The 22,288-nt window shown below is 38.6% G+C and overlaps 1 protein-coding gene across 1 annotated transcript; it reads left to right on the top strand.

Moving 5' to 3' along the window:
* Nucleotides 1-442: 442 nt before the first annotated feature.
* On the top strand, nucleotides 443-21,958 carry efhc2 (EF-hand domain (C-terminal) containing 2). Its single transcript, XM_073473913.1, has 15 exons — nucleotides 443-484; nucleotides 1,526-1,714; nucleotides 2,062-2,212; nucleotides 2,412-2,635; nucleotides 3,793-4,041; nucleotides 6,307-6,414; nucleotides 7,229-7,367; nucleotides 8,532-8,697; nucleotides 8,798-8,940; nucleotides 9,405-9,601; nucleotides 9,884-10,017; nucleotides 16,792-16,986; nucleotides 19,140-19,232; nucleotides 19,540-19,639; nucleotides 21,830-21,958. Exons 1-15 carry the CDS (start codon nucleotides 443-445, stop codon nucleotides 21,956-21,958), a joined length of 2,259 nt encoding a protein of 752 aa, XP_073330014.1.
* The last annotated feature ends 330 nt before the right edge of the window (nucleotides 21,959-22,288 follow it).

The following is a 22,288-nucleotide window of genomic DNA, read 5'->3' as shown; positions in this document are numbered from 1 at the left end:
TCTAAGCTTGGTTTTACTTTGACTTATAGTGTACTATAGATTTCTCTGCCCATAATTAAATAGTGAAACGCCAATCTCAGTTTGAATGGCCAGATGTTTCTAGCGTAAAATAAACGATAATTAAAAATATATATAATGGGTTTTTTTTCTCTTTTATACTCGGTGTGGTAAAAATTCCCTTAAAAAATGTGGGATCCCTAATTATTAATTAAGACAATATTCTACCCTGCTGTGGCTGGTGTTGTCTGTCAGTATCCTTTGGGCTCTGCAGACATCTCACTTCACTGATATCACAGCTCTGTACCAATGATTTGGGTGGTTTCAATCATCCTTCGGTCAGGACCGTCTCCAAGGGATACCCCCAACAAACCGCTTCCATGGTAACCAATAACAGCACAGCAGCGGACTTGTATGAAGAAACAACCTGTTTTATTTTACAGACATGGCTTTACCATTCCTACCTGGCCACTGTCCCAGTAAACAAGTAAGATTACTACATTTGGTATTTTTCACAATGTTTTTTAACTCTAGCTTGGTCACTGCACCGAAGTTCAGGTTAGCTAGCTAGACTTAATTAAGCTAACTACAGTCTCTTTTGTTAGCAGGGTCGCTGCTGAACTTACAGGCTACGCGATGTTTGCGTATTTAACAAACGAACGAGGCGTCTTTATGTTCGTGGGTAGACAACAGATACAACAAATGCATTTTAGATACAAGTTAAAGAGAAATAATTAAACCCGTTCAACAGCTAGTGTGTTAGAAAGATTCAAAATGGAGATTGATTACAGACAGTATGTTCTGGTGTATACAGAAGGATGTTTTGGTGGTTGGCTTCTTTCTGAGAGAGAAACTTAAGTTAAGAAGGATGTAAATAAATACATTTGTTGGAGCGTTAAGTGTTGGAAATAAGACGTTGTTCTTTATGGGAAATTAGACGGTCAGGACCCAAGCCAACTTTCCTACACTCTCTTAATGAATCTAAACAGTAGCTATAGCACCACCGTATGATAAAAACATGAAAGCTAATTATACCTTTTAAGTTGTTAAATCAATATATTTGAAAGCATGTGACATGAAGTCTAGCCTTGTAAAAAGTGAATGTAATTGTTTTTGGTTTAGTCCTTTTTGTGTTTTTTCTGTATCGTCTAGGTGTTTGTACCTTTGTATTTGGACAGGTGTACAATAAAGAAGTGAAAAGAAATGAATAAGACAACTTGTAGTCAGAGATTGGCATTAAGATGGCATTTTTTGATAAGGCAACAGAAATTGTCAGATCTCGCTGATTACAGGTTGTTTTATGGTTGAAATAAGGTGCCTTTAACATCACCACAAGGCTTTCCAAGATCTTTTCAGTTTTTATAAGCCTAATATAACTGAATGATGTCATTTCGAGGTAAATAGATAAATAATTGATTTCATGACTGTATACCGTACCAAACTGATATTACAGTATGATTTTAATAGAAAGTGATCGTTCTGTCTAGGTTGGCAGTTGAGTAGTTGCTTGCTTTCTTCTCTCCTACAGCTGGGGAAGGAGAGATTTCACAAATCCCAACATTTCAACGATTCCCATGGAGTCCCTATGTTTGTGGGATCTGCAAAGCCAGGCATTGGAGGAGAGCTGTTAGTTGGCCAGGAGATCAAACCAAAGTATTCTGTTTACCCCAAAGGACAGGGCAGTGATTTACCATCCTGGGTAGTCTTTGACAAACAGGTGAACTGCCTTAAAATTGATCAGTTTTTACCTCCCAGGTTATACACACATTTTTCTCCATACCAGTTGGTATGCAGTACTGAATGGACTCATGTCTGATGAAAAATCCAACTAATATTTAGCACTGGCTTTAAAAATGTATATTTTGAATACAGTACCACAAATGGTCCATTTATTCTGTCACTGTATGTATTATGTGAATGATCCATTTAGTTTAAAGCATTGTTAGGAACACTGCATTAACATTTGCATATTTCTGTTAAGTCATTAAAGAGATCTTCAAACCCATTGATCAGTTATGTAACTAAATGCCATAATTTGACAGACTGCCTTTTTGCCCCCCTCAGGTTTTGTGCTTTGAAGCGTACTGTCAGGAGGCTGTGCCTGACGCCCGAGATGAGACGTACAGAATCAGGAGGTGTAAGATCTACTTCTACCTGGAAGATGATACCATACAGGTGGTCGAGCCAGAGTACAAGAACAGTGGCATCCCTCAAGGTGCCTGTGATATTGCAGGAAATATCTTTTGAATATAACTCAGATGAAAATGTTTTATTGTTCATGTACTTTTACTGCATTCAAGATTCCAACCGGCTAAATGATACCCAAAGTCAACAGACAATACACTTCAGTGAGTTATGATGAGCAGATTCATACCTGTAGCTCACCATTGCTGTGTTGTTGTTCCTTGTGACAGGAACACTTATTCGTCGCCAGCGTGTCCCACTACCTCCCCCAGATGATGACCAGTTCTACAACATTTTCCATTTCAACATCAACCAACAGATGGTGCTGTACTCGCGTTCATTCACCTTGACCAACTGTGACTCTTTTACAAGGAATTTTCTCACAAAACTTGGGATGCGGCTCAATGACTGTGCCACTGTACCTGATGACCCCTACAGCAACCTCCGGGAACAGGTAGGCATCAGTGTCTTTTTTCAAAATCTTTTTTGTGGGGTTTCTTTGTAATATTGTTTTTAGGGCGTTTTCATAAAAATAACAATAACACATTTTATATGTAGTATAATTTCAAAAGAGAAACTTCATTTAATTTCTGATCATGGATATAACTATACAATTTTCACTGTAAATCTATGTAAGTCTATGATTTATCTTGAATAATTGATCATTAAATTAATAATGAATTTTGAACATAGCAACATAAACATGCAAAGGAGTGCCAAGGTATTTTGATAGTTTGCAATTTTCCCAGTGCCTACACTAGTGTTTTAGCTTATTGTAATGTCATTTGTTGGATTATCTTAAATGCTTCATTTACATTCTGTACAAGCAGACCAGGCTGTAAGGCTGTTTATGTCAAACCATAATGACTGATAAAATGATTCAATCGTCATAAAATACAATCTGTTTCTCCTCTCCTCCAGCACCACTTAACTACACTGGCATGTGCTGTCACCTAATTTTCCATCACATGTAAGATAATGTAATGATATCATCATGAGGGTACAACTTAATGACACACAAAGACAGAATACTTCTGCTGCAAAAAAATTATCTAGCTATTATGATTTGTATTTTAAATCAATTTACACAGGATCATGTAAACAACAATCTCCTGGGGCCTACGAGAGGTCCGTTTATATAGGGTTTATTTAGTTTTCAAAATATCAATAATCATTTCTGTTACTTCAATATATTCAACCAATCAATATATTGTTTCATAACAACAAATGCCCTTAAAACTGATGGTTTTAAGCAGCCCATTTTCTTGGAGGACACTGTACAAAAAGTATATTTGTTGTATTGATTTCAAAACAATATAAAACAGAATTTGGAATTGTGAAGGTGGTGGAACTGGCAAATATTTTGATTTTAGTATTTTCGGGTACAATGTATTTTAATCATTATATAACTGTGGTTTCATTTTTTGACATATTTATATTTTTTGGACCATTTAGTCAACTACTTAACTCTGCTAATGGGAATGATGCCCAGTGAAAAACACTGATGCCTCCCCTTGGAGAAAATGATTGTCAAAACAAAAAATGTAATTCTCTCATGTATTTGACATAAGATGTGTCGATTTTTCTTATTTGAAATGGTCCCTCATCCAGATTGAGAAAAATATGAAGCCACTTCGGCCGTATGAGAGGTGCGACACACTGAAGCAGTACCTGGAACATGACCGTAATGTCCTGCGCTTCAACTGCTTTTGGGATGACACAGAGAGTGTGTTTGGGGACGTCCGGGAGCTCATACTGCATTACTTCCTGGCTGATGACACTATAGAGATCTGTGAGGTTATCCCGCCAAACTCTGGGAGAGATGTGTCCAAGTTCTTACGCCGTAACAAACTACCTAAGGTGAGACACCCAAAAGAATCTGTTTAAAGGTGTGTCGGAGGCTATGGGAATGGAGAGAGGAGGACTATATTTGTTGTTAAAGCTGGTGTGCGTGACTTTTTCATACAAATGATTAATGACATCTTTCACATTCAAGCCTTGCCAAACAACTTCACACATTGCTGATCAAGCCTACACCCTCCAGATAAATCTTGCTGTGTTTTGCAGTAGGCCAGTCTTTAAATTAGGTGTCTGTGGAGACAGTCCTGCACTGGCACAGGTCAGTGCCCGATCCGTACTGGCTGCCCAATCTATTGCACCTGTGTGAAAGTGTTATTTTTTTTAAAAAATGTGTCTGCCAGTCAAAGAAGGTCCACTTGCACAATGTAATGTGACGTATAGCCGCTTTACAAACTGCACGTCTTTTGGCTTCCAATGGCACTCCAAAGTATATGTTGAGTTATCTCAGTGCTTCTTCATCCGTAACTTAGTTAAAATACTTCACTATTCACAGTTCACAGTATTCACAGTTCTGTTTTTGTATATAGTGTATTTAACATTTTTGATCATTTAAATAATGAAGTAGGTATTTTTAACTAGTGAGGTTAGCCTGTCAGCTGTCTGACTTCCTAAAAAGCTCTGCATATACACATAACAGTAGAACCAGTCACCCCTCTCTCTGATTGGGGATTTAAATCCCTTATCCACTAATGAGGTCGGACCTTTACTGCTAGCTTTCTGAAGACGGTGTTCATCAGTCACTTTCATTTTTGGCACCGAGTATAAAAGAGCCATACTGACTGTTAGTGTGTGGCCAGCGTACATCGCTAACGGTTATCCATCTATATAGAGGATCAAAAATGTTTTAAAAAACTTTATACAAAAACAAACAGTAAATTATCAACAATATATACGAAGCGAACTGTAAAAAGTGAAGTATTTTAACTAAGTTAAAAATAAGTTATAAGTGAAAAAGTGCTGATATAACTATAGACGTGTTATGTTTCAGATTTTGTTCATTATGAAAGTTGCTGTTAATATACTGTACATCACAGTAAAAATAATAATATATAAATAATGATTTATTTTGAAATCACTGTCACTAAATTATACTTATATTTGTAGCTGTTTTTAATTGAGATATTGAATTTCTCGCTTTTCTCTTTCCTACTATATTCTCCGCCTCTTTTTTCTATGTTGAAACAGTACTTGCTATTCTTCCCACCCTTTTTTAATCTGGATGGTTTAAAAGCATCTTTGTCTCTCTATAAAATGTAATTCCTGTGAAAGTTTATCAAACTGTAGGTGGACTTTGTCATCTCGTGATATATTTAATGTGATGTCTGAAATACATTTAGTTAAACTCTATGTTTTTAACCTTTCGGTATAGATGGCTTGAATTGTAAATTTCCTATCTTGGTTTTAAGCAGTTCCCAATACCTCCCATGGTTATCATTAAACTGCAAATTTCCAGTACTGTCCAATTACATTTTTTATAACTTAAGTGAATTCCCTTTTACATAAGAGTTAACTATCATATTTACAATGATTTACCAATATGTTTCCTTAATTTGAAAGATTTTGTTTATGTAGGATTGTTTTATGATCACTCATTCATGTGATGAGTAATTTTGAACAAAATTCTAGAACTGAAGAAAGGAGCGACCGTTGTCAAGGAGTATGCTACAGCAGCTATGGCAGAGCTTATGGCAGAGAAACTCCCTAACGAACATTTAGTGAGTTAATGAATGTAGCACAATTTGTTTTTATTCTTGTCCATGACCAAATGTTACATTTATAGATAGTTATTCCAAACCTGAAGGTTTAAAGCGGCCTCTCTTTCTGGTTGGGTGACTTCTTTTCATCCTTCTCCCCGTATCCCTCCCCTCACCAAGACCTCATTCAGTCTGACAGGACTGCTGGAGCATCCAGTCTCCCTCAAGCATTTTGGCTTTCTCTTCCAGTTACTGACTGAAGCCTAATTCATCTTGAAAGACAGCCAGGTCTCAATCATGTGTGTTTGTGTGTCTATGTGTGTTTTCTGTCTAGTAAATTTGTTTCTTCTGATGCCTTTTATTAAATGTCAACCCTAAAGGTTGACCAGCATCCACCATCCAATGGGAAATTGGCTTGTCCTGAGGAGAGTCTATTTATCTTTTGGTCTCTCTCTCCAGGTTTGGGATTGCATGCAGAATGGTGCTCAGTTCTGTGAAGATCTTGTACAACGTGTTTCGTGTAACAGTTTCTGCCCTCTCCTGCCCATGGTTGTTTGTTATGTATCTGTAGTGTGCTCCAGCCCAATTGAAGCAGCCTGGAGAGGTCACAGGCCGCACCGTGCTGAATGTGTTTGCTTCCTCGACTCAGGGAAAACGCTACATACTGGACAGCCTCAAAGTATGTCCTGTCTTAGCCATGCTCACACTACAAACATGCTGAACATTATAACAAGAAAAATAAGAATGAAAAATGAAATGTTAGAGAGACACCCATTTAACCTAGGGGTTGCAGTACTGACAGTTGGCCTAAAACAAACTATGCTTTATGGCCAAAAGTAAGGGGACACCAAGCAAGGTAAACATTCTTTCCAATTCCAATCTTAATGCTACAGCATGTAATGACATTTAAGACAGTAATGTGCTCCCAACCGAGTGACAATTTTGAGAAAAGCTCTTTCCTGTTTCAGTAAATGGCTGTCCCTGTGCAAAATCATGGATGCATAAAGTAACGATTTTCTGAGTTAAGTGTGGAAGAATTTGACTTTACTACATGGAGCCCTGGCCTCAACCCCATCCAACACCTCTGGAAGGAACTGGAACACTGTCTCTAAGCCTAGCCTAACACTCAACATCAGTGCCTTATGTCCGTAATGCTCTTGTGGCTGAATTTGACCAAATCCCTGCAACCCTGTTCCTACAATTTTATGGAAAGTTCGACACTCACTTGCATATAACGTTTGGGTGTCCACATACTTTTGGCCATATAGTGCATTATAGTATCACAGTGAGCTTCTACATGAACACCATTTTGACTGAAACTTGACAGTATAGAGGATGACCCCTCCGGGTTATTTGCAGCACTGCAATATACATGTGGCTAAATGTACAATTAATGTCCATTTTACTACATTCGAACAATTTCAGAATTCCACAGGTGTGGTCTTTCACGCATCTCATTTTCCTCTCTCCCCTTTTCTCTCTCTGTCTTACAGACAGGAGCAGTCCATGAGGACTTTTATAAGGACTGTGATCTGACTGTGGGCGGGGAGGTGAATGTGTGGGGCAGGAGAGTGATCATTGCTGATTGTGATGACTTCACCAAAGACTACTACCGCTCCAAATATGGCATAGGTAACCAAATACTATTATGTTATTGATTTTTTAAAAATCAGTATTGCTACAAATGTGTTTTGATGTTTTATTGACTGAATTAAAATCCAAAAATGATTGTAAGTGATTTATATATGCAATAAAAGCCTGTAAAAACCTTATCTATCAAAATGAATCAAATAATATGTATGTTTGTATATTTGAATAGATTTAACCTTCAGTTATAAATTGAAGATCGACTACACCAACTCCAGCCACAGTCTGTTCACCCTGCTGTTGTCTGGCAAAAGATACAGAAGTATCTGCTGCTGTACCACCAAACTATGGAGCAGCTTCTTTCCACAGACTGTGACTCATCCTCAACACTCCACCATGAATAGTTTATTTTTCTGACTTGATTATATTTATGAATTAGTCTGTGTAGTTAGTTTTTTCTGTGTGTGTATGTAGCTTAGAGAATTACAACAAAAATTTCATTATACAATCTTTTATTGCATTATGACTGTTAAATTAATCTTGAATCTTGCTCATGCCTGCAATACACTAATCTGAACACTTAGTGGCAGTAAGAGAAAGCGCCAGCAAGAGGTATAATGAACCTTCCTACAAAACGGATACCTGAGACTAATGGCACAGGATACCTTTGTTTTTATTTATACAGTTAAAAATGAAATAAAGTTATATGTTCTGAGTACATTTTTTTTCCAAGAAAACAATATAAAAATCTATATAATGTTGTGGTTCTCTTGGTTACTTGGTCAGTGGATAGAAGAACCAATTACAGAGTTCAGCACCACTGTCTGCTTGACATAAGATACTCTGGCCTCCAGCGATGCTATTTCTCCATGCCTCCACAGTTAAAGGCACTGGGGACCACAAGACGTACAGCACTCCCCAGCAGGAGAAACCCAAGCTGGTCATGGATGTGTCTGCCACCCTGGGCAGGTTTTGGGGCTCGTTGCATTAGTCACAGTAGTAAACCAGGCAGAGCCCCTTGTGACAGGCCACTGTGATGGAGGGTCTTGTCTAACTCTAAGCAGTCAGAGGTCAGCTTAGGGTTATAGTCAGACCCAGGCTGCTGTGCTCCTGCATGAATGGATTACCTGCTGCCCTCTGATCGTTTCAGCTCTCTTCCTGGGTTTCTTTCTTATTTTAAGTGTTTTGTCTGTTCGTTCTCCTTCTCAGAGGACTTCACCCCAGTGCAGTACAAAGCTCCCCCAGCCCCTAAGCCCTCAAGGACTGTGCCCCCCTACAATGGCTTTGGCTCAGAGGAAGACTCGCTAAGCTCCTGCCAGGGCCTGCTGCCCAAGCCCCCACAGAAAGATCTCCGCAAATTTATGGAGAAAGACAGGTTGGATTGTAGTCATGATCACAATCACAATCAAATTATACTGAAATGGTTGTGTGTGTCAGTGAAAGCCCCACACTCTAGTATTTGTGTATCTCCCTAGATGTGGCCTGGACAGTAATGTGCTGAATTTCCATGCCAAGATGGTGACCACTGATCCAGTTGACAGAGACAGGGTATTCATCATCTCCTTCTACCTCTGTGATGACTCCATCAGTGTGTTTGAACGCCCACAGAAGAACTCAGGTAAAAGCACCAGAGCTGCTCCCAGGACTTGAGATACAAATCTATGACTCTCATGGCAGATTCACTGTCCATTTCCAGAATCTTTGGAAAACAGATGACTTTTAGTGCATAGACCTACTTTTATAGGGATGGAGATATTCCCATCTATTGAAATCAATATTTGACTGTATTTATTGCATTTCAAGATGGATAGTATGTCATGGGTTCATGGACTGCTCAGCATGACAAAAATAAAATCATGTAAAATAAAACAAGTATGAGTAGTGATTTAAATTCAATTTAGATTTGAGTTTAATGGAAAAAAAATATTGCCAACATGATATAAAAATATAAATGGCAGCACTTTTAAACTGTGGTCCAACTACTTTGATTTTCAGTGAAATTGAAAAAATATGTTCCAACAGGATAAGTAAAATGAAGAATTACCTCCCTTTATCCTTCCCCCTCTCGCACACATGTACCAGGTGTGCTTGGTGGTAAGTTTCTGGCAGGTGGTCGTGTGAAGAAGCCAGGCCAGGAGCTGTTTAAGAGAGAGCTGCCTGAGTACTTTGCAGCTCAGGATCTATACGTCGGAGCTACACTCTGCCTCAACAATAAGAACTTCCAACTTCTGGATGCTGATGAATACACCTTCAACTACATGGAGCAGCATCCTGAGGAGGTAGTTAGGAAACTGAAGGAGGAATATTTGTTTCCTGTGGTTTTTCTGAGGTTTATGTGGGGTTTAATATTGAAGGTTTTGGTATCACAAGCATGTTTTCAGTTCAGTCTTTGGAGCAGGTTGCTAGAGCTAACATGGCTGCCCAGCCTGGTTCAAGAGCCCTTAATTCCAAACCATCAGCTGTTAGCTGTGCATTACTGTGAAGCAGTTATTTTAACCCTAACCCTGTAACTTAATGATATGTATGATTTAAAATTACATGTTTGTGTGTTAATGTCTAAGTTCCCCAAATCCAATGTGGGCAACATCCTCAGTAAACTACGTTCCATTCCGGAGGAGAAACAGAGGGAGATCAGGAAGTTTCTGGCTCTCAGTGACCCCAGCAACACTGGTTTCATCCCGTATGAGTCATTCAGGTACAGTATTACTGCAAAAAATAAGTATAGCTCAATCTGTCCAGTATCCCCCTTACATGACCCAAGTGAGAGAAATCCTATATGTACAGGCTTTAAAGGAGCAATTTGTAAGATATGGCCAGAATTTTAGTTCAGAACATTTAAAAAATGAACTAACATTATCAACAGAGTTTGAAGAAACAACAGTGTTGACATTATGTTGAAGACGTCTATGTTCTGTGTTGCAGTGATGTCTACCGAAGTTAGCATGCTAACCATATAGCCCCAGCCCGTCCTGTCTCATTATACCACTTTGTACCAGCATTAGGCAATAGCATGATAGCCCCTGTAGTTTTAGCTGGGAGATACAGTATATGCCAGCTGATAGCGTAATACAAAATAAAGTCACAAAATGTCAAGAAATAAAACACTCTTACTTGTATTTTCCTTACTAAACTCTCTTTTACTGAACAAAGACAAGCTTATTTGCCTCATTAGCTCATCATAAAACACACTTCATTTACACATCTCGACATCAACTAAATTTTTTTTTTTTTTTTTTGTTAAATATATTTTATTTTATTTATTAACACAGATACATACACATACGTCCTTATACCCACACAAACATATTCCAAATAATAATAATAGTACTATAAATAGGGGGGGGGGGAACAAAAAACAAAACAATCAAAAACAAAACAAAAAAAACAACAAAACCAAACAGAAAGCAAAAACACAAGTAGACAAACAAATAGCACGCTTCCAGTCCCTTTCAAACCCCCACCCCCACACCCCTTAAATGGTCTCAGGCACTATAACTACAAACTTCATAAGCAACCTCAAAAGAAATATCGAGAGGACAAAAACATGTACATCACAACGACATCAAATAATTTTCCATTGGAGCCCAAATTTTAACATAACCCACGTCATTATTTTCCAGACTAAAGGCTACTTTCTCTAAATTCACTGCCTCCATCGCCTTGGTGACCCACTCCCTCTCCGATGGGGTTTTGGAACAGATCCAGTTGTTGATGATCACCTTTTTTGTGATCATGCATAAAGAGAGGAACACTTTCTTGTCCTTTGGTGGAACTTTATTAAAATTATGTAGATCTCCTAATATACATGACTCTGGTGTTAGTGAAATAGTTATGTTAATGTGGTTCATAGCGTGTTCTGTTATACCAAACCAAATTTCTTTTATTTTATGGCAATCCCAGAGTAAATGTAACAAAGTTCCATCAGTATTGCCACATTTTGGACATTTACTGTCTTCTTGTAAGCCCATTGTAAATAGTTTTGACGGTGTGTAGTATAATCTGTTGAGTATTTTGAATTGTCTTAGTTAATTTTTTATACATCGAAAAGGTTGCCTTGCATTTTTCCATATACTGTTCCAGGACAGCTCTTCCTCTCATTTATGCAGATCTCTGGCCCATTTTTTTGCACAAACATCAAATTGATCGCCAATGCTATCATTCAGAGTTGAATACTATAATTTAACTGCATTTTTATTTGGCAGGTTATGACTGTAAAGAACATTTTCAAATGTGTGTACACAAATTCTCAGCTTATCTATCGACACACATTTTTCAATAGAGTGCCGTAAGGTAATATAGTTCAAGTACTCACTCTTTGGAATATTATAATCAGTGATTAACTCATCAAAGTTTTTAAAACAATTGCAATTATTATTATTAGAGAATGTGTGACAAAGCCTAGTCACGCCATTGTCCTTCCACTTTTTCCAATTAATAACCTTTTTGTTCACTGTTATATTTGGTTTCTGCCATATTGGCTGATTTATTGAAGTATCTGTGTCAATTCTTAAGACCTTTGCACATGACTTTAAAATGTTGAATAACACTTCAATGGGAGTTCCAATCAGTACCTTAGGAAATGTTTTCATATAGTATAGACATCCTGAGACAATATTTAAGCTTTGTAACTTATTCTCCTCAATGGTTTTCCAGTCTTTAATCACACCGGGATCTAATAATGAAAAAAGTTAGGGAGCTGCAGACCACCTTTTTTGTATGGATTAGACAACCTCAAGTATGAGCATCGCGCCTTTTTACCATGCCAAATAAATGCTGAGATTGCTTTATGTAAGTCATTAAACCTGGCTTTTTGTATGATAGTGGGCAGCATTCTCAAGATGTAGTTGACAGTAGGGAGGATATTCATTTTTACAATATTTACTCGACCCCACAGAGATATGGGAAGGCTTGACCAGCGATCAATATTTGCTATTATTTTATTATAGGTTTGAGTGAGATTAATATCGCTTGTTTGATAGATACTTGATGTAATTTTTAGTCCCAGATATGTTAATTCTGTTTGTTTCCATTTTATTTTGGTATTCCATACACATGTGATAGTACAAGTTTTATTTAAGGGCATCAATTCACATTTCTCCCAATTTACTTTATATCCTGACAGAGAGCCGTACTGAGTAATGATCTGTGTGAGATGAAGAAGAGAGGATTCTACATCTGTTAAATACAAAATTATGTCATCACAGTACAGTGATATTTTATATGTTTGACTTCTAATATATATGCCTTTAATATTATTTTCAGATCTTATTTTCTCAGCTAATGGCTCAATAACCAAATTAAATAGGAGACCTGAAATTGGGCACCCTTGTTTTGCGCCTTGATGTAAAGTGAATGGTTTTGAAAAGAAGTCATTTGTTCTTACTGAAGCCGTAGGATTGTGGTAGAGCATTTTGATCCACTGTATAAAGTTGGTGCCGAACCCATATTTCTGTAGAGCACTAAACAAGAATGACCATTCAATGCGGTCAAACACTTTTTCAGCATCAATAGTACACAGTGCAGCTGACAGAGGGAGCTTTTTTGAATGTTGTATGATATTAAATAATTTCCTTGTATTATCAGATGAGTATCGTTTCTTCATGAAACCAGTTTGGTCACTATGTATCAGCTTTCCAATTACCTTAAATAATCTTGCTGCAAGAACTTTAGCTAGGATTTTATTATCCAGGTTGGCTAGAGATATTGGACGATAGTTCTTGCACAAGAGAGGATCTTTATCTTTTTTATGGATTAATGTAATATGTGAATGATTAAATAATGGTGAGAAACTGATGTTTTCATATGATGCTTGATACATCTGCAAAAGGAGGGGTGATAGATCCCCACTGAACTCCATCAGGCCCCGGAGATTTATTTTTAGCAAAAGAATTTATGGCCTGATTTATTTCAGATAGAGTTATGGGCTGCTCTAATGTGTGTTTTTCCTCTTCTGTTAAGAAGGGAAGCTTTACATTATTAAAAAACTTTTCTAGTGACTCGGTTATCATCACCTTCAGACTCATAAAGGTTTTTGTAAAATTCAGTAAAAGTTTTGTTTATTTGATCTTGATCGGAGGATATTGAGTCATTTAGTAATCTGATACTAGAAATTAAATTTTTTGTCATCTGTTTTTTCAGTCTTGAGGCTAACAGCTTTCCTGCCTTTTCCCCACTTTCATAATCATTTAATTTTGCTCTCTTTAGTTTATATTCAATTTTTTCTCTTATAATATCATCATATTTAATTTTTAGTTTGCACAGTTCTGTCCATATTTCATTCTTGTATTCGTTTGACAGTGAACTTTGTAACAGCTTAATTTTTGTTAACAGTTTGCTTTCCTCTTGCTGCTGCATCTTCTTCTTGAAGCTACCGATCTTAATTAGCTCCCCTCTGAGACAACATTTTAATGCTTCCCATATCATTGGCAAATCATTTATGGATTTTTTGTTAATATCCATAAATGTATGAATGTATTCACTTATTTGTTTCTTAATTTCTGGATCTCTGAACAGAGAATCATTGACCTTCCACTGTTTAAAACACACTGGTGCTGATTTTAATTCAAGGTCAATCTGAATAGGACTATGATCAGATATCACTATTGGATGTATTAAGCTTTGTGTCACATTTTTAACAATATCTTGAGAAATTAGGAACAAATCAATTCTTGAGAAGGTTTGATGCCTGTGGGAGTAAAAAGTACAATCTCATCAACAAGCCCAACAGCATGCATTAACTTGAATAACGTAAATACAGATTTTTTCGGTTGGTTTATCTTCCCGCTCTTGTCAACCTGTGGATTTAATGTTAAATTTAGATCTCCCCCCAATATAATTGTTGAGTCACAAAAATCTACTAATTTACTCTCAATTGCGCTGAAGAAACCTGGACAGTCTTCATTAGGTGCATATACATTTACTAGAGTAAAGTTGTTTGATTCCACAGAAACATTAATAAGAATATATCTCCCGAAAGGGTCACTTAATACATTGTTGACTGTGAGGTTTAATTTCTTATTAAATAAAAAAGCAACACCAGCTCTCTTTGAAGATTGTCCAGCACCAAGTACCTTACCTACCCATTCTCTTTTTAGATGACCAAGTTTCTCTGTTCTTACATGTGTTTCTTGGAGACGGACGATATCTGGGGAGAATCTTTTTTAATGCTTTAATATTTTACCACGTTTAACCTGGTTATTTGCTCTGTTCATATTCCAGGATATAATTCTTAATTTTGTGCTATTCATTAAACTAACCTAAAGATCAAGTGTAAAACAAGATAGTATATATTTCTTCTTTTCATTGTCAAAAACATATGGATACAACAAAAACCAGCCTTCTTAGTTTCCATTCTCCCACCTATCCCTCCCTCCTCTCTTTTCCCCTCCTGTCCTCCCTCGCACCCACTCCCACACATACATAGAAGGTGCCACACATAGGACAAAAAAACTAACAAACAAATACACATTAAAGAAAAAAACAGAACAAACAAACAAACAAAGAACAAACACAAAAGTGTCCATAGGGATATCGTCCATAATCTGTTCTCCTCGGCTGTCCATGATAAGAGTCACTGTCACCTAATGCTTCCCAAATATATAAATAAAGAAAGAAAAAAAAAATGGGAAAAAAGGAGGGGTGAAAGAAATCAGCGGGAAAGAAAGAAAGAAACAAAACAAAATAAACAAACAAACAAAATGCTAACCTTTGTGTATTGTCTATAGTTATTCAGCCTTATCGTTGTCTACACTTAGTGTGACAAAATTAGGTCAGGCCAGTAGTTTAAGTGAGAAATACAGCAACAGTCTTACCGCTGCGTCAAGGCGCACGTCGCCGGCCCCTTTTATCCAGGTTTTACTCCACACCAGTTGATCCTTTTGCGGCCTCGGAATCCAGAAACGCTGAGGCTTTGGCAACATCCTCGAACATGTAGCGCTCACTGCCCCGGTTTAGAGAGACCCTCGCTGGGTAAAGCAAGAAAGCCTGGAAGCCGGCCTGACGCGCCCTGTTTAGGACTGGGTAGCAGGGCTTGCGCTTTTTGGATGTAGCCTCGCTGTAGTCTGGCGCAAATTTTATCTGATGACCAGCTACCGTGACTGGATGCCTTCTAGACTCGTTGAGGATTCTGTCCCGGTCAGTGAATCTCAAACACTTTAGGATTAGTGGTTGAGGTTTTGAAGAAGCATCTCTCGGCGCACCAACCCTGTGCGCACGCATTATTTCTGGAGGTTGATCAGCCAGCGCAGGGAACCATTTTGAGAGATTGGCAAACAAATATTGCCTGGCGTTAGATGTCTCAATTTCCTCCTTGAGATTTATCAAGAGTATATTATCTCTACGTGCTCGATCTTCAATCTGGACAAGTTTGTCTTCGTATTTGGCCAGCTTGGTCTGATTTTGCGCACAATCTGTCTCGAGCTTCTGCACATGGGATTCAATCTTCCCCACAGCGGTGTGCAGTGATTTTAGCTGCTCAGCTTGGCGATTCAGAGTAGACTGCATTGTGTCCACTTTTTTCTCTAGCCGACTAAATCCTTCTTTAGCAACATCATCCGCTTCTTGAAAGTGCTTGGACAGCACAGTTTCAATGAATTTTGCAAGTGATTCAGAGTCTTTGCAGTCAAGAGCAGCGTCAGAAAGTTGGCTCATTGTTTGGCGTTCACGTGAGGCAACTCTCCTAGTGCGCATCAATTGTGCAATGCTTTGCGCTTTCCTCTTATTAAATCTCAGGTATTGCTCATTTACTCACAGCGGTGCATCGAAAAAAAACTCTCGCATTAGGGTATTTAATCCATTTATGGACGCTCAGAGAGAACAGTCGGCGTCACTCTGCCGCCACCACACCAGAAGTCATCAACTAAATTAAATTCACCAACACACTCTTGGTTTGTCTCTCCACAGTCACCTCTGGTTTGGTCGAAATAAATCCTCAATTCACAGAGCAAGATGTGAAAATATTCAAGCTCTGCACACCGTTTTCGTCCACTACTTACTACTACTACTGCTACCACTACTTTACCATTGTAAATCACCTCTGTATTGTATCCCCTGTTGTCAAACTGACCTTGGTTGGTCTTGGAGGCTGTATTCAGACCCAGTTTGTCTCATGTCAGGCTACCAAATCCACTTGAGCTGAGCTCTATTGCCCTTGGTGACTCCCCCTGTGATCCAAGGTCCTGGTCCAGACAAACCCTACGGCTGCTAGCTCCACGGCTAACTGAGTCATGAGCTAATTAGCTAATGGTAGCTAGCTACAGACAAGAATGACTAGCAAAGAGCAGCATTTGCAAGTTACTCTGGTGATATGCTGCCCTCTGTGTTTTTGGAGCTACCTTAGAATTCTGACCACGTTCTACAAATGACACCTTTAAAGTTATAACTGTGAGATGTGGTGAACGTATGTCCTGTCAGTTTGGCTCTGTTATTTTCTTTATGTGTATGCATGTGTGCATGTGTATATGCTCCATAGGGGCCTGCTGATGGGCCTGGAGTGCGGTCTGACGGAGCATGAGGTGCTGGTTTTTGGCCGAAATTTCTCAGAGCATCAGCAGCCTGAGGTGGACGTGGGCCTGATGCTGGCTGTGGCCCAGGACTTCCTCAAGAAGAACATCTTTGAAGAGCTCCCTGACATGGCCAGAGCCTTCACACACCACGACCGACACAAGTAGGCGGGCGGGTGCACACACATGCACACACACACACACATGCACACACAGATGTTTTGCTTAAAACACTGTTGCAGCAGAAACACACAGGCAGATAGCGTCACAACAAGACATCAATCGTGCAGCCAGTGGCCCCATATCTCAGAGTAACAATTAGTTCCAGCAGTGTGAGAGTGGAGCATTGGAACCAGATGGAACTTACAGACCTGTATGGCATGTAGCTCTGCTGGCCAGAGGTCTGTGTCTTTCTCCCTATTGTCACCTTCATTGTCTTTTTGTGCATAAAATTACAATGCATGTGTCTTACACAGAAGCACCCATCCATATGTAATATATCTTTGACGTGGGCAGGTTAGCTGAAATGGATGGTCAACAGTGCCACAAACTTTAGCTGACTTTTCTGTTCACATGGCTGTGTTAGTGACAGATTTTTCATTAACATCCTTCTAATGAAGATGGCATGACAAGAAACGAGCCTGTGGACCTTCTGGCATCACAGTAGAAAACAACTCTGGTCTTAGAGGACATGCATCCTCTGTTTCTCACACACACATGCACACACATTCTCTAGCACTTTACCCTAACAAAAACGGTCAAAACTAAATGCTAGAACCTGATCAATACTCGATTTTTGGAGCCAGTGCCAATACCAATAGTTGGCGGTAAAAACTTCCAAAGTCGATATTGGTCAATATACACACACTTAAGCAGTGATCCCACAACTGATAATCAAACAAGATATTTTACAGTTAAACAATAAACTTTATTGTCTAAGATGACATCAGTGTACTGAAACAGTAAACTTTACTGCGAATTGACTGAATCCAAAGTTAGCTTTTGGTGCTAGGTTAGACAAGCTTGACAGTAAGAAAAATGGCAATCCCAGTCCCATTTAGGTTAAGCTGGGTGACGCAGGGGTTTAGTAGTTCTGGGGGTCAGGCAATATAGCTGCAAGAAGCCGACAGCAGGAACTACAGAATGCGATGGAAGGATATATTTATGATATCAAGTTTGATTTGGCAAAACAAGACCTCTTGACAAATTGAAGCCAAGTCATTCCAGTCCCAACGAAAACAAGAGAAGCCTTGATCTTTTGTGGACAGGTAGCCACAAAAGATCAAGGCTTCTCTCCTTTTCCAAATCTTGTTAATGTTATAGAAATAAGGAGGAAGCAAACCTGGCTGACATTAGGCTTTTTCTCTTGATGTAATGTTAGCTTTCCGCTATATGTTAGCAAGCTAGTTAGCTAGCATTTTGCAAACATTAGCTAACTTAAGATGTGAAAATATACAATGTGATGCGTCCATGAAGATTGTGGCCTCAATATAATGTGACAGTACATTGTAATGTTAGCACTGAACAAATGCAGGCATCTTTGGTGATGATGTTGATGTTCCGCTGATGGTGAGGTCTTACACACAGCCTTATCCCCTCTTCACATCAGACAATTTTAACTTTACGGTTTTGGGGACAGAATAAACAAAACACCTTCCACATATTCAAGGTATTGAGGTACAGGTGCAGGTCCCCCAGCAACATATTTTAGCCATCTTCTAAACCAAGCACATAGCATATATAAGTTTAACAGGAAACGGATGACGGAGGTTCATGTGGATACCAAGCTTGCTTAATGATTATGAATTACACCAAGCATTGTTTTCTGCAATATAATCATAAAAAAATCGTATGATATAGTCTTATCAGTTCATATCAGTCAACATATATGTGGATACCGATATATCTGTGATAGGCCAATATCTGCCAATGATGTCGGCCAACTGATATATTGGCCTCCTGAATGCCAGTGAAAGTTTTAACCCTCAAGCAGAGCTTTAAAGGTCTGCCCAAAAGTGAGGACCGGCAAAAATGTCCTCGATGTCTTCATACAAATTCAGTTTGAGACATTTTTATGTACTATAAATAATATATTGATACAAGAGTGGTAGTTTTAAAAAGTATTAACAAAGGCCAGCTCATTTATTGCTGATGGCATATTTCCTCTGATCTTACAGTGTGTATTTTTTAGTTTAGTGTAGATTCTGGTCTTGAAGAATTGTATAAGCATGTGGGTCCAAACATCAAGTTACACAAGTAGGGCTTCTTGTTTTCTTACATTATAAACCTTTGTCACTGCTATCCTTTGTGCCTCCAGGACCGGCCGTCTCTCCACCAGAGAGACACGGACCATCGTTAAGGCCTTCCGGCTTCCTCTGCCTGAGAGCCTGCTGGGAGGTCTGCTCAGCAAGTAAGAGCCCACTAATCACTGCACAGCTCTGGATAGAACAGTTCCGAGGTCACATTGCATTTTCAGACTGGTTTTGAATGATTCATGTAATTTATTGTAAAGTATAGCCCAGTCTCAGTTCTTTGCCCAGAAATATTTCTTGGCATGGTTAAATATTCTCTGAAGCAGCATTTAGACTGACATCCACTATCCACTAAAATTATGCATTGGAAGTAGAGCAAAATAGCTTCATTTAAATCAAGTGAGGGACGTGGAGGTTTCTAAATAGCATATACCTGTTTCTAATTTGGATGCATGTCTGCTGTAGGTTTGCTGATGGGGACAAGATTGACTACCATGCTTTCCTGGCTGGCATTAACTGGATGGAGCACCCTGCTCCCCCAGTAATGCCTGAAGACATCTTAAAGGTAAAGAGAGGAATGACAGTAATATATATATAAAACAAAAGAAGCAGAAAAATGGGATGAGGAAGGGGGGGGGGGGGGGGCTTTTTTTCCTTTTTAGATGAGAGTGTATCTGAAAAGGACACCAAGTGATTTCACAGAGTGTGCAGAGATTTTTAAATAGTTGTAATTGAAAATCAATCTGCATTTTACCCCTATCTGGGATGACTCAGTGCATATGTGAGCCAAAAGCAGAATCACGTGGGTGGAAAGAAATGGTCAAAGGGACAAAACGACAATTTATTGTGCACAGAAGATGACTCGAAAGACACACACACATGCACACACACACACACACACACACACATACAGGTGGTCAAAAAGGAAGGAAGTAGCTCCTTTGTTCTTCTGTCTTGCATTTGTATCTTTCCTATGTAATGCTGATTTAGTATGCTTTGCCACAGCCAAGTCTAAGCAGAAACAGGTGAGCAGGAGAGATATACACCATGGCATGACAACAAAGGCTTGCATGGACAGAATGAGAATGGATGTACTGTGTGTGTGTGTGTGTGTCTCTGTGTGTCTGTGTGTGTGCGCCGATGTAGTTCTTGCCCATTTCTCCATTTTCCTCTGTCATGGTTTCTAGCTGCTCTTTGCCTCTTTGGATTTTCAGCCCAACCTAGTCGCTCAGTCTCTGCTCAACTACTCCGCCATCCTTAAAAAGCTCCATAAAGACATAAAATGGCCACTGAACCTTGTGCACCTCTGATGGTGTCACAAGTGTGTCTCATAGTGAGGACAAAACAGGAATGTCATGTTGACAGATGCAGATTGATTATCTACTTCCCATATGCCTTTTTGGTAGCGCTGCCCCCAAATAGTCGACCAAGCACTGGTCGACCAAATAATCATTAGCCGACCAAAATTTCATTGGTCGATTGGTTGCAGGAAAAAAAACTAAAACATTTGGAGCCGTGTCTTGTCAAAATTAAGTCAAAATCTATGTGACTGGCGGCTGGCCTGTGTATAAAAGGCTGGAGGGCTTTTAATTTGAAGGGCCAGATACAGGAAGTCGTGACACTCACTCACTGTCAGTGTTTTTTTTTTAACATGGCAGGTCCCTTCGACATCGCGTTAGACAGTTAACAATTAATAATCAACCATGTCGGGAAAGACGTCTAAAATATGGGATCATTTTGAAAAGAAGAAGGATGACCCCAAGAAGGTGACATGCAAACTTTGCAAGAAAAACTTCGCCTATCACTCCTCCACGACGAACATGATGTACCACCTTAAGTAGCCTAGCTACCTGCCCACGGCGGCCCGAACGTTTGAAAGCAGAGATAAATACATTTTATTATTGTTATATGCGCTAGTATTAGACTATTCGTGTGTACTGGGGAAGCTAAATTATCCAGCTCACTGTGTTTTACTTATTATGTAAATCTCTCTACAGGCGCATCCACTTTACTGCGGAGATTTTTATTTTTATTTTTATTTATATATATATATATATATATATGTATATATATATATATATATATATATATACATATACATATACATATATATATATATATACATATACATATATATATATATATATATATATATATACATATACATATATATATATATGCGTTGATTAGTCGACTAATCGCTCTAAATGACGACCACTGGTCGACCAAGAAAATCCTTGGTCGGGGGCAGCCCTACTTTTTGGTCTTTGTTTCAATCCTTATGCTGTTAAGTATCGCCAACCTTCTTATACTTTCTTTCTTTCTTTCTTTCTTTCTTTCTTTCTTTCTTTCTTTCTTTCTTTCAATATATTTACCAATCTTGGGACCATTTCAAAAAAACTTGCTTTAAAAAAATGAGTTATTTTGTTTTCTGTCCTTGTGGTTTAATCAGTCTGGTGGAGGTAATGTACATCCCTAAGTTTTAAACCTTTAAACGAGGCGGCAGTACTTACACAGCACTGTTAATACACACTGAAAGGTGGTTTTCAGCTTGTATAAAGCACGCAGCAGAGTAAGACAAATAAAGGAGAGATCTATCACAAAGAACCAATAACAAAGTTAAAATATTAAAAGGACAGCAACAAATAATAAAACCGAAGTGGAGACTAAAATAATCAGTTATTGCAACACTGAAAAATGAAGTATTTATGCTGTCAGAGTTGTGTAGTGACTTGTGTATTTCTGTCGTCTCCAGTTTGATGTGAAAGCGAGGTTCGACGCCGGTGGGCCAACAGTGAATAGCGTCAAGTACTCCTCACTTCTGGGGGATTTATTCAGCTTTCCCTCCAACAACAGTGACCCAACAACTGAAATCTCAACATAGACACAAAGTGCCTCTCAAACATACACACTACTTGTTCCTCAATTAAAGAGCATCAGCTAAACAGCATCTGTGTTTTCATTGTGTGTCATGATGGAGGTGTGTAAAACAACAGTGGGTGTGATGTATGTGCTTAATTCGAAAGTGTGTTTTCTTGTATATGAATAATTTGGCACTAATGGTCCGTTCAAGTGTAAGCTAACACCATCCAGTTAATTGGGAAATTGATGCTACAGGGTGAATAGTTATGAGACCAGGGATGCTTTTTGATGTGCTTGTGTGCTGGTACTAATGTGTTTACATGAGTTGGTGTGAATCCCTCCAAGACATGGT

Source organism: Pagrus major, chromosome 9 (assembly GCF_040436345.1).
Source record: "Pagrus major chromosome 9, Pma_NU_1.0".
Classification (NCBI taxonomy): domain Eukaryota; kingdom Metazoa; phylum Chordata; class Actinopteri; order Spariformes; family Sparidae; genus Pagrus; species Pagrus major.
Note: the sequence above shows the minus strand (reverse complement) of the source record. Positions and strands in the feature narration are given on the sequence as shown.